The sequence below is a fragment of the Mugil cephalus genome, chromosome 7 (assembly GCF_022458985.1).
Source record: "Mugil cephalus isolate CIBA_MC_2020 chromosome 7, CIBA_Mcephalus_1.1, whole genome shotgun sequence".
Lineage (NCBI taxonomy): Eukaryota > Metazoa > Chordata > Actinopteri > Mugiliformes > Mugilidae > Mugil > Mugil cephalus.
Genome location: NC_061776.1, coordinates 19777915 through 19789772, shown reverse-complemented (window position 1 = coordinate 19789772; position 11858 = coordinate 19777915). Strand labels below are relative to the sequence as shown.

At 40.2% G+C, this 11858-nt stretch overlaps 1 protein-coding gene and 1 long non-coding RNA gene across 2 annotated transcripts; one reads left to right on the top strand and one right to left on the bottom strand.

Annotated features, from left to right (window-relative positions):
- Nucleotides 1-6618: 6618 nt before the first annotated feature.
- On the bottom strand, nucleotides 6619-8681 carry LOC125010419 (growth/differentiation factor 8). The gene is made up of 2 exons (XM_047589026.1): nucleotides 8344-8681; nucleotides 6619-7830 (listed from the first exon to the last, which is right to left on the bottom strand). The coding sequence occupies exons 1-2, from the start codon at nucleotides 8678-8680 to the stop codon at nucleotides 7055-7057; spliced, it is 1113 nt and encodes a 370-aa protein (XP_047444982.1). The 5' UTR covers nucleotide 8681; the 3' UTR covers nucleotides 6619-7054.
- LOC125010420 lies at nucleotides 8579-11214 on the top strand. The gene is made up of 3 exons (XR_007113067.1): nucleotides 8579-8681; nucleotides 9099-9195; nucleotides 11004-11214. It is a non-coding gene; the product is annotated as an uncharacterized LOC125010420 (long non-coding RNA).
- The last annotated feature ends 644 nt before the right edge of the window (nucleotides 11215-11858 follow it).

Below are 11858 nucleotides of genomic sequence, written 5' to 3'. Positions count from 1 at the left end.
AATACCAGCAGGCTGTCGGATAATTAGGGCCAACATTTCTGTTTCTAATATTTTAGTCTCAATTACATGAAGTAACAGCAGCTTGTGTGGTAACCATAGCTACCATGTTAGCAAACCTTTACCTCCTCATACACTAAGTACAAGAAAACTTTTATTTTGTGCAGGGCAATGATGCTGTGTATATGCCCAAACTCGGTGCTTTAGAAGAGTTTTGCTGTCTTGAGCCTGTTTAACAAAAAGTTTTTTTTTTCCACGACATTTTGCACAGCACCTCGTAGTCAAATTGTAACTTTAGTGACGGCTCTGCTCCAGTTAGTGTTCTTTAAAGCTTCTCCAGTGGGACGCCTTGTTCGAAACCAAACCTTAGACCCGGCTCACCTAAGTGGAATACAGCTGCCAGCTATGTTATCATTCACACCTGTGTCTGTTTCCTGCTTCGACAGCTGCTGCCGTTCAGTGTTCTCCTGAGGCCGCAGTCGCTCTAGGCCTCGGTGGCTTCTAGACAAACAGTGATTTAACACAGAGAACACTGCTGCCAGGCAATTGTTTTTGTTATAGAAGCCAAACATCAGCAAACGGATCACAATTTCAATCTCACATGCTTTGTCGTCTAAACGTCAGCTGTGATACCCGTATAGGAATCCCGAATCTGAAATCTGCTGAATGGAATGCTCCAAAACCATTTTTATATACGTGTCATGTTCGTTTACCATGCTAATTGGTGTTTTTTTTTTCACCAAAAGACCCTTTTCACTAATTTAATGGGTCCTATTTAATTCTCTATGCAAATCAAATGCTGTCATCATTATATGTACGACTTCAAATGTTTTTTTTCCCATTAACTATTTAATTATATGCATTCTTGAAACTGTTGAGTGTCAGGGACACATTAAAAAAAAAAAAAAAAAAATCGCACAAATTAAAACTGAAAAACTTTGCCTGAATGAAATTGAATTGTACTTGATTTTGTTTCAAAAAGGCGTACTTTTATTGTGAAGTCAAGGTCGCGTGGTTTCCGGTGTTTTTAGTGGGATGTGTCTGGTTAACTTGACGCACCCCCCTCGCTGAGGCTTTACGTGCTCACGTCTCTGCGCGGGGGTGTATCGGAGGCTCACCGCACATCTGGACTGCGGAATAAACGCAAAATCTATACATACATTTTTTTATGTTTATGTTTTACACAATTTTCTTCTTATTATTATTATAGTACAATATCTTTAGCAATGACAATGACTTTTAGTGGCAACAAATAGTGCTATAGGTGCTGTATAAATAGTGTATAGAGTCTATTAGTCTATAGTAAGCTTATCTTGGAATGCATGGACTTATAATAATAATAATAATAATAATAATAATGGTATTGATATTGATATTATTATTATTATTATTATTATTATTATTATTATTATTATTTACTTAAATGTTCAGGGCCTAAAATGGTAGTGTGAATGCATCTCTGCTGACTGAAGATAAATACTGTCACAATAGTCTTTCACTCCTCCTGCTTTGACTGAATATACACAAGCCAGAGGGACAGCACACTCTACAATGCACTCACATGTGGAGAAGAGAGGTGGCAGTATTGCTGTCATTTAATTATGTCATATTTTAGCCGTATATACTGTGTAATTGTGTCAGTAAGATCTCTGCTTGTCTATACTAGATTTTGGTGAGAATTTCACTCTTACACTTACAGCAGCAACCACCACAAAGACATCTGCATGTATGACACCAGCTTTTTTGTTCGCTAATTATTTGTGACCGTGTATTAAGATCGGCAAAAATACCTAACATGCATATTAACAAGTAAAATAAAACATCTGAAGCATTTGATTTTCCTTAGAGGCCAAACGCTACACATACAGTTATTGTTTCTTTTTCTTTTTCTTTTTTTTTTAGGTGCTCAAGGCACAGTGGAGCTGTTTCACCTGCCATTAAATAGAGTGTAATTTGGTTGTAAAGTAACCATGGCAACATAGAAAAGGAAGCGACTTCAGGGCAGGTGGAGAGAGCCGGCCTGTGTGCGGGATTATTCTGTTATTGCTGAATAAGCCTCGAGGAGCGTGAAGGCTTGAAGTTGAGCATGTTTGTAATGGACTGTTTAAGTGAGGAAAACCACATGTTGTGGAGGAGTCCCGTTCCCAGCTGTCCTTCCTCAGATATTGTTCATGTTTATCTTTCGCAAACACGCTGCAGTAACAGCAAGAGCAGAGCAACCAGCAACATCTCAGCTTTTGTAAGCGGCCGAGAGGGAAAGTTTCACTTCACTTTATCTGTTAAATCTGAAAGTCTGCAAGTTGCTTCAAACGTGTAAACACGTTTTCTAAGACCTCCGTGTGGACAGCGTTTGCGATGCTTTCGAGGCGGCGGATGCATCAAGAATAGAGTGAATTCCTGTGAACCAGGAAGGGCCACTAAAGGAAGTTGATGACTGAAAATTCAGTAACACGTAACCCACGTACTATTTCCATTTTGTTGTCGTTTCACAAATAATGTGTTTGTTCCTTTTGTGTTATCTGCTTAGCTCTGTCATAAACGTTCATTGCATTGAATGCCCTGATAACACATATATAACTACTGATAACATGAAAAGCTATATCCCTTTCCTGGCAAATTTATTTATGCCTTTGAACTTGCATTTATTTTCCCAGAGAGCAGTGTAAACCGCAGCACATCCACAATTTGACTGCAAATCACCATCTCCTTGTGACACACGGTTCCCAAAAGTGTACGATTGTAGAAAATAATATTATGATAAGATTATTGGTTGCTGAGGTTTTACATGTCTCTGAGTTGGTTTGAGTGGACATATTGAAGCTGTCTTGAAATCGTGAGACACTGTTTCAACAGAACCGAAACTGCCACATAAACTGACACCTCTGTATGTGTGAGGTTTTTGTGAACCAGCTGTGACAACATTTTGGACGGGACTGTTATAAATGAACTCAACTGCAAATATTACAAGAGAAAAAAACATAAAGTTTATAATTTGCCAAACAATATGCATTAAACTTCTTCAGCTACAGCGAAGACTTGAGATGAATGAGTTAATGCAGCGTGCAGGTGTGTGTCCGTTGTGTGTGGGCTGGGACGGACAGCAGGGGGAGACAGACATCCTGTTGACCAAACCAAAACGTCAACTCCTCTGTCTGTCAGTCAAAATACGGAATTTCATACTAATAGATTGACAGTAACTTATGAAGACAGCTGTGGATGGATAAGGAAGTGAGTATTTTACTTCTTTATACATCATTCGCATCCGTAACTACTTTTAACCTCTCAGTAAAACGCTTCCACTATGCAAGTTAGAAATGCAGATTAGACCACTTCTGATCAGAACCCTGTATTTTCACCATCAGCTATTTCCAGTCAAGCTAAAATCATCACCAACTCATTGGTCAAGTTGTATTTATCTCAGTTTAGTGGCTCAAAAATGAATTCAGCTCCTGTCGGCGGCATCTATTTTCGGAGTTTTTACAGGAAATCCTCTGGTTTCAGTTTTTTTTTTTTTTTTTTTTTTTTTTTTTGCCCAGTTCCATGATTTCGTTAAAAAGGGAACTTCGCTAATGCAAGTGTGAGGTGCTCAAGACCAACTATTTAACTTCCTTCACCCTTCAGACCTTGACCCACATCGCTGGAGCCTTGGTGGTAAGATTGGAGTTTTATTGACTTTAAAGATCCCAGAGATCTGTTTGACTTGGCTTACATAGTCGGTTTCAATTGTATCTCACTTTCTGGATAGAAATATAGCAATGTAGTTCAATTTAAATTCTTTTCCCACAGTTTAGTTTCTGTTTCTGAGGTGATAAACACGATCACGAGGTTATGTTGTATTTGATAAAAATAAACATAGCAAACATATTTAAACTCAGTGCCTGTTTGACGGATGATTGTACGGTAGTTTAAGAAATTCTATTCTGTGTCTTTCAGAACTGCAGCTCACGATGAACAATGAGACAGCCAGCGCAGACAGTGCTCAGACATCCAGCTCAACTGTAGGTTTAGCTGTGGGACTTCCACTCTTTTTCCTGCTCCTGGTGGTTGCAGCTGCTGTGGTGATTTATAAAATGTTTGAGAGGATCAGGAGGGTTTTGCCATTTGGAAATAGAGAGAGCCCCAAAAAGGAGGATAACCCGGAGACCCCGCAAGCCGTCCCACATCAGTATAGCACTTTGGTCAGGGAGCAGTCGATAGTGCAGGCCCCTATCTATGAAAACACCGGCTACAGAAGACCAGCAGCAGAGCAGAGCAGGTAAGTTGTATCACGTGTGCGCTCACGGTTAAATTTTTCGCCAAACTGTTCATTGGTCAGACAGATCAGAATGGAAGCGGACGAGGAAACGCTTGGTGTATCTCCCTGTTCTACTTGCAAATGTACAGCTCTTCTGTTGTTTTATGCAATTTAAAATCTATTAATCCGACATGTGAGCTGATGACTCAGTGCTGGAGTTTTTCCCCAAGCAAGAATAGAAACCTCTTGGAGGATATCCGCTGGGGTTACATCATATTTGTCCTGTGTCATAATAGTAGTGCTTTCTGGAAGGAACATTTTCCTTATTATGATTTATTGTTTCTCCTCCAAAGTCCACCCAGGGAACCGGAAGAGGATGTGTACCTGCAGTGTGACTCAGAGGACGATGGAATATACCTCAATGATCCGTCATATAACTTCCGCACGGACGAAGACGTGTATATTGATCCGAACTCATAGGACGCTTTTCTGTTAATGCTACCTGTATAAATAAAGTTACAAAGCTGCTTGTTAATAGACTGACTGTAAACAGAATTTATTGAATATGCCGAAGAAATGAAGAAATGTGCATCTATATGCTTTTTTTTTTCTTTATTATTGGATGTCATCCGTAAACTTTGCAATATGCAGTTTTTGTTACTTATTTTTTGTATTGTTTATAACAGATTGCCAGTACATGTGTTTGGACACAGCAATACAAGCTAATTAGTCTGCTGATTAGATTCGGCTGTTTCATGCTGTTCTCTTCATACGTCTAAAGTTACTGATGAGTCACTTTTGTTTTTGACTTTTAAAGATGCGGTCTAGTGAATGAAGTCAAACATGCACAATATTCTGCTTTTCTTTCTCTTTCTTTCTTTTTTTTTTAACAGATGTGTTAACTTCAGTTAACACATCCTCCAGGAAGCAGCCATGTTTAAAATAAATCTACAAAAAAAAACAAAAAAAAAACAAACAAAAACAACTCTATTTTATGCTCCACATTTATAATACCCCCACTTCAAGAAGCTGATGTACATCCTGAAATGCGTGGGTGGTTGTATTCACACACGCACGCACACCTATATATATATAACAGTAGAATTAAAGGTGCAATTTACACACCCATTTACGTGTTTAATGCCATTTTGTCTGTCAGTGTTTCCACTGCCTACGGCTGCATCTCTGATTCAGGTTTCATCGCTTTTTTGACTGCATTAACTGAACACAGAGACTTTTCCTTTTGTTATTTCTGGCAACGGTTTATTACTCTGGTTCAGGCTCTGCTGAGATGAGATGCAAAGGGCATTAAGTGATGTTCATTAAGCATTATTAGCAGCTGCTGGTAAGTGTGTGGCCAAAACAGAGAGTGAAAACAGGAAAAGCCTTTTAGATTAAGAAGCATTTTTAAAAAACCAAAAGAAGAAATGCGGTTCCGCGCACAGACATAAACCAGCGAGCCCTTAAAAATTTGAGCGTCAGCAAAACTTCACGCTTTGTGGTTCATCAGCTTATAGAGACGAGACCTCCAAAGAGGATGTGAAATCTTTTCTGGCCTTTGGATGATTTAAATCCAAATCTACAGTCTGTTAAATGAACACATCCTAAAAATGAAAGCTGCTAGGCAAACAGGCGCATGTGCTATTTTGTGGGGGGGGGGTTAAAAATTAAAAAGAAAAAAGAAGTTAAACAATTAGTTTCCAGGAAGGACATGACGATTAAGAGAGAAAAGCGAAGACTGGTGGGCAAATTACCTTTTCACTCCCCCACAGTCGAGTTATAGTTCAGGGTGACGTCACCCTTGAAACAAATAGATACAGGACAGAAAAAAAAAAAAGAAAAAAAAAGGTGAATGAACAGTTACCGGACAGAGGCAATTCCATTAAATTCAACATCACATATGATCAGGATGAAGTGACCTTTACCCCTACAAAGATAAATATGATGAAGTGCTCTTCTTGGAACAATTAAACTATAAACATCCAGTTTATAGGAGCTTGCTTCTGATGTCGGCTCTTTTACTTTGTACCATAGGCACCACATGGCTCTCTCCACATATATTTAAGTCCAAACCTTCTGCTTATTTTGAATTAGTTTTCCTTCGTCTGTCAGCAGTACTTTGACAATCTCTCTTGAGCTCTCTGTATTTATAGTATCATAATAAAAACACCCTTTTTTCAGTTTGACATTTGCCTCATTAGTTTTGTCCTTTAACTTGTCAGTCAAGGCAAACAGGAACTTATCATATCTGTACACACTGATTTCTCAGTCACTCGGCCTTGACCTTCCTAACCTAAAGCGATTCATATCGTTTCTGTAGATGAATGACGAATATGACAAAATGCCATACCCGTGCTACGTTGATGCATTTAAGCGCAGCATTCCGGTTATGGATACATCGCAGCGTTTATTGTCATGTCATTGTTGAAATGTGTACGACATCAAACAAAATGTCCAACCGTCATTAAGCAATGCAGTCCAGTCCAGTCCAGTACAGTACAGTTAAATTGTAACTAAATAAGCTGTAACATAACACAACTACAACAAAACAACATCATAAATAGAAGTTCAATAAATAATTATAAATGCAAAGATATCAATGCAGTGCTCCATTATTTGAACAGTACGAGTAACGTTTTTTTTTTTTTTCCTTTTCAAAATCAAGTAATAGTGGTTCAATTTCATTTAGTTAACGAGTGATAAAATACGTCTTTCGCAACTCCGTCAGTTTTGTTTTTCCCGTGTAACAAATTTTTCTCTGACTCGGAACAGAAACCTCCAGAAACCTCTAAAATTAGAACTTCAAGTAAAAATGACTTCTCCTCAGGCGCAGTGACATTTACTGACAATAAAGTCATTGAAAGGAGTCAGTTTCAGTCGTCCCCCGCTGTCGTAGTGCATGAGGACCATGGGCTCGTAAGCTGCCGGCACACAGCAGGGGTGAGGAGTCCCTCCTTTGGTAATCAGGTGCAGTCGGGACTTGACCTGCGTGTGCATACTCGCCGGCTTGTAGTTGTGGGGGCAGGTGCCGTCGCAGAAATGCATTGTGTATTCAGCTGGGGCCACCACCCAGTCCGTCCAGCCAATGTCTTTGAAGGACACGTTGATCGACTTCCGGCAGCACCATCCTCTTTCGTCGCACTCGTCTTCCTTGTTGGAGCGACGCAGCCGCGGCGACTGTGCAGGTTTGGGCTGCGTGAGGTCTAATTCCAGAGAAATTATTGGAGGCGAGGCCTCTCTGTTAGCCACAACCATCCCCACGTCCACAACCAGCGGCTGACCGCCAGTCCTCATCCACCTCTCCACGTCCGGGCTCATGTCCACTATGACATCACGAGTGCTTGAGATGTTGGTGTGGACAACAGAGTCTGTGTACGTCCAGCCAGGAGAGGGCTTCATCCCGTTGACTTTAACTTTAATCTTCTGTTTTGCGTCCAAAGTGGCTTTGTCTAAAGCCCGCATAGAGATCTTCAGTTCTGCCCGAGCTACGGTCGGTTCAGTCCGGATGTTCGGATCCTGGTGGAAAACAGCTCTGTACCACTGGATGTGTTGACCTGAACATCTGCGCGGTCGCCTCCGAAGAACTTTTGGTGCCTCCACTGAAAACCACAAAATCAAAAAAGACAATTTTCACAAGATGCAGAGTTGGTAACATCCTGTAATTAAGTACACTTAGCAATCAAGATGTGGAACAAAACTCTCTTATCACTGGCTCATACTGATGACAATAATTGAAATATGTTGAAAGTGTAACACTGCGTACGAGGTGTGCCTGTTACGCTTGTGATTTCTAAAAGCTTGTAGGAATGTGTTTGTCTTGTTTAAAGGACTGTTCTATTTCCATTCTGTTGGCATTCGTATGTTTAGGTTCTGCACATATCAGTACCAGGAATGACAGTTCTTGACCTGGAGCATAAACTATTGAAACGGAAGTTATTTATAGCATTCATGACCACATCAGTACAATAGCTTTGTCTGCACCTGCAGCGGTAAACTGCTCTTCATTCCTTCTACTACTCAAACTCAAACTGTTAAATTAGACACAAGTTTCTTTGACATATTATTTCTGTATATATATATATATATATATATATATATAAAAAAGTTCTCACCTGTAAAGAGCACGGTGGTTGTGGTAGACTGTAGCGTGTTCTTTATAGACTGGCTGGAATTTCCTCTCAATTCTCTCCTTTTTTCAATGTACAGCTGATACATCCTCCTCAACTCCTGCTCCGAGGCCTTTCGGGTAATCCTGGGCTCCCGGTCCATACCCAAGGAGCTGAGGATCCCCGTCTTCACTGCCTCGAGTAGGAGGGCCTCTTGAATGTCCTTCCTGTCCGCATTAGGCGTGCCTCCCTGGACCACGTGAGGCCGGCTCTCCCCTGACGTGGAGGTGGGGAGCAGCAGTGTGCAAGTGATGAGTCGAAGGAGTGTGTGGGATCTGAGCATGGTGAGCCTGCCAGGTTGGTTCTTGACATGCTTTTTATAGTTTCTGTGTCGCCACACCCCCAGTTGGTCAGGTGAGCCTTTTGATGTGATCACTTGATCACTATGAGGCAACATTTTGTCAAATTGAGTTAGAAAACATGTGACATATACAATCATAAGTCTGTGTTCTATCATTTTTGTAAACACGTGAAGTGACAGTCTAAGTATTAAATCAGGGGATTTGTGAATGAGATTTGGTTACATCACATGTTTGTGGTCACTGGAATATCCAGTTATGCATCACTGAATCAAATAAATGACCACATGACCCACTTTGCCCAGTTTCATTCCATATTCAGAGTTGTACCTGTGACAGTTTTTTTTTTTTTTTCTTATCCCGTGTGTTTGTGTTTCCTGCCACCCTGCCAAATATGGTCAGAAGTCAGAATCGGTTACACACCAAAGAGGGATTCAGCTGCTTTGCTCAGACCTGGGATGTCCCTGCCAAACTCCAAGTTAATTGAATAATCTGACCAGTAAGTAAATATTTTCACAGGACCAACTGATAGCGCACAATAAACAAAGCAGACAGAAAAGTGGAAAGTGGAAATTATCTTTGTTTAGATCATCCCTACTAACACCAGCACAAACAGGAAATGTCTCAAGGTTGAAACATGAGATAAAGAAGCAGTGATCTCAAAAGTGATCTCAGCTGTTAAATGGGAGCTCTCTTGAGCTTGAACATAAACATCTGGGACAACTCCGTCTGTTGTGACAGAATTAAAATCATCACACTAATATCTGATGTAAGGAGCAAGTCTAAGATGAAATGGAACTCTCCGTGAAGCAAGTCTAAATTTATGATGCTCAAAATAGACAGAAACCATATCTGATCTCAATCTAGACTGCCCACTGTGTTGAATGAAAGAGCAGCATTCTTGCTTTATCAGTAATGATTGATGGGAGAGACCAAAGAGCTTTAACACGGGCAACAGGCACACAGTGGAGCGTTGCCAAGTAGCTATCAGCAAATAATGTGAAAATCCACACTTCTTGTCCGTAAATTGAGTCAGTGCACCGCTTAATTACAAGGCAGTTTCGCCACCCTATTACGTGGCCGTCTGTGTCAATGACCCTAATCTTTCCACCTCAGGACATTCCAGACGGCTGACTGATAAAGAGTTTCTTTTCATTCATGTATAGGACGTGGTATTGTGGATGCACGGTTACCAAGTTGTGAGCTTGGACGTTTAGCATTTTGTGTAACCATTTAAGAAAAAAAGAAAGAAAAAAAAATCATAACAATCATGAAAATGTGCACCGCGCAACCATAGAATTAACTGTGCACATGCTAATTCAGTTTGAGCGGCTAAAAGCCGTATTTACACCACAACAACCTTGAGTGTATTTCCACAACAGGGACCAGGGTGAAACTTTTCTTACTTTAGGGCTACCGTTCTGGTCAGTTTGCTTTTGCTGCTCATCGCTTCTCTGTGACCCCCGGTAACACAGCTGAGCTGTAGATCACATGGCCGCTTCTTCATAATTATTGTCGTTATCGTACAGTTGACTGGGCTGTAGTTGACCAGGTTGTTCACACTTTCATAGACCAAATTTGCCAAATCTTTGTGGGTGTAAAAACAGACCAACAAAGCTTTCAAATAAATGTGTGGACTGCTGACAAGGCTAAAAAACTAATTACGAAATGAAGACGAACAAAGGAAGGACATTTTTACTGCACAAACATTCTACTAGACACGCACACACACACACGTTTGTATGGCTATCTTTGTGAGGACACTCGTCGGCATAACGTTTTACCTGGCCCCTTACCTGAACCCTACCACCCGCCAAAATGTCAACTCAACCCGATGGTGTAAAACTTAAACTGTTCCTCGGAAAGATGTACAAGCTGTACAAGTAAACACACAAACAAACATTTTTACATATAACGTACTTGAGACTTCCTCTTTATTGTTCAAGTGAATTAAATCCTAAAATGAAACAGTCTGAGAAGGGGACGTGGCTCTGCGGTGGGGTTGCTGTAACAATCGGTCAAAATGCAATGGCCAAAATGTTGATTTTAGCCATTGGTTAAAAAGTTAAAAAGTAAAAAAAAAAGTTATTGTCCTAACAGCTGCCCAAACCCTATGTAATGTATGAATTTCTGAGCGGTGAGTCACGTAGCTGATGAAACAACCGTGCGGCTTGCCAGGTGAACCACCTTTTCAAGCTGGAAGTGTGTGAAAGGTGTAAAGTGACTCATGCAAACCTTCACGGTTATTTAAACTGCAATTTTGGACTCTCACTCTCTTCTCTGCCTCTTTCTTTTCATCTCCTGTAGCATGAAAGAAAGGGAAGGAAACCCCCTCCGAAACGCTTTGTCATCATGAAAGGGCCGTTTCAAAGAACTGTTTGTGAATTTCATCATGCTCGTTGCTCAGCCTGGATTCTTGCAAGTTGTTGCTACATTATTTTTCTTTCTCACAAAATGCTTTCCACTCTAGTTAAAGATTAAAAAAATCTAACAAGTGTAAACACAGTTTTTGGTTGAGCTGCCAACATCTCAGACATTCACGTGAATGAATGACTTGTATGTATTGCGACCTGCAAGGACTAAAAGGGTTACATAACGTAACCTTTTTGCTAACATGCCTGGACATGCTCCTGATTAGCAAGTAATTATTGTTTCTTTCGTTTACATATCCATCCATCTTTTTTAAACAGTTTTCTCTACTTGTCCATGTATTCAGAGTCCCAGGGAAGGGAAGTGGACACAGTTTATATTGACGTATTGTTCCATGGCGCCCTCTTGTGATCCTAAAGGTGCAATACACAGTTTAATTCAATAAGCACTGCTTTATTTGGTCAGAGGGCAGATGGGACATTTAGTATAAACAGGAGCAGTGTATTGGATTGTTATATAGTGTACATGTGTGGAAACTTTATAAAAATAAAGTCTGCAAGTATAAACGCAGTAGTTTTCTTTTGTGAAACAGCCCAGTGCTGTTATACTGATTCCTATTTTGATCAAGCAGTTTAAGTCTGATTTGATTCAATTTAACCCATTTAACACCCCCTTTTTTTATGTTTTTTCAAAGCAAATTTGTATTATCATTTTTAAAATATTATATTTTTGTGCTAGTATTTATTAGTAGTATCCCGGAACACGGCCAAACTTGTGAGTTGCTGGTTTTGG

What these genes read in the sequence shown, in the direction of transcription:
- LOC125010419 (XM_047589026.1), bottom strand. Translation starts at nt 8,680, where the DNA reads ATGCTCAGATCCCACACACTCCTTCGACTCATCACTTGCACACTGCTG. An exon ending in AACCACCGTGCTCTTTACAG is followed by an intron (nt 7,831 to 8,343) that starts GTGAGAACTTTT and finishes TGTGGTTTTCAG; the next exon opens with TGGAGGCACCAAAAGTTCTT.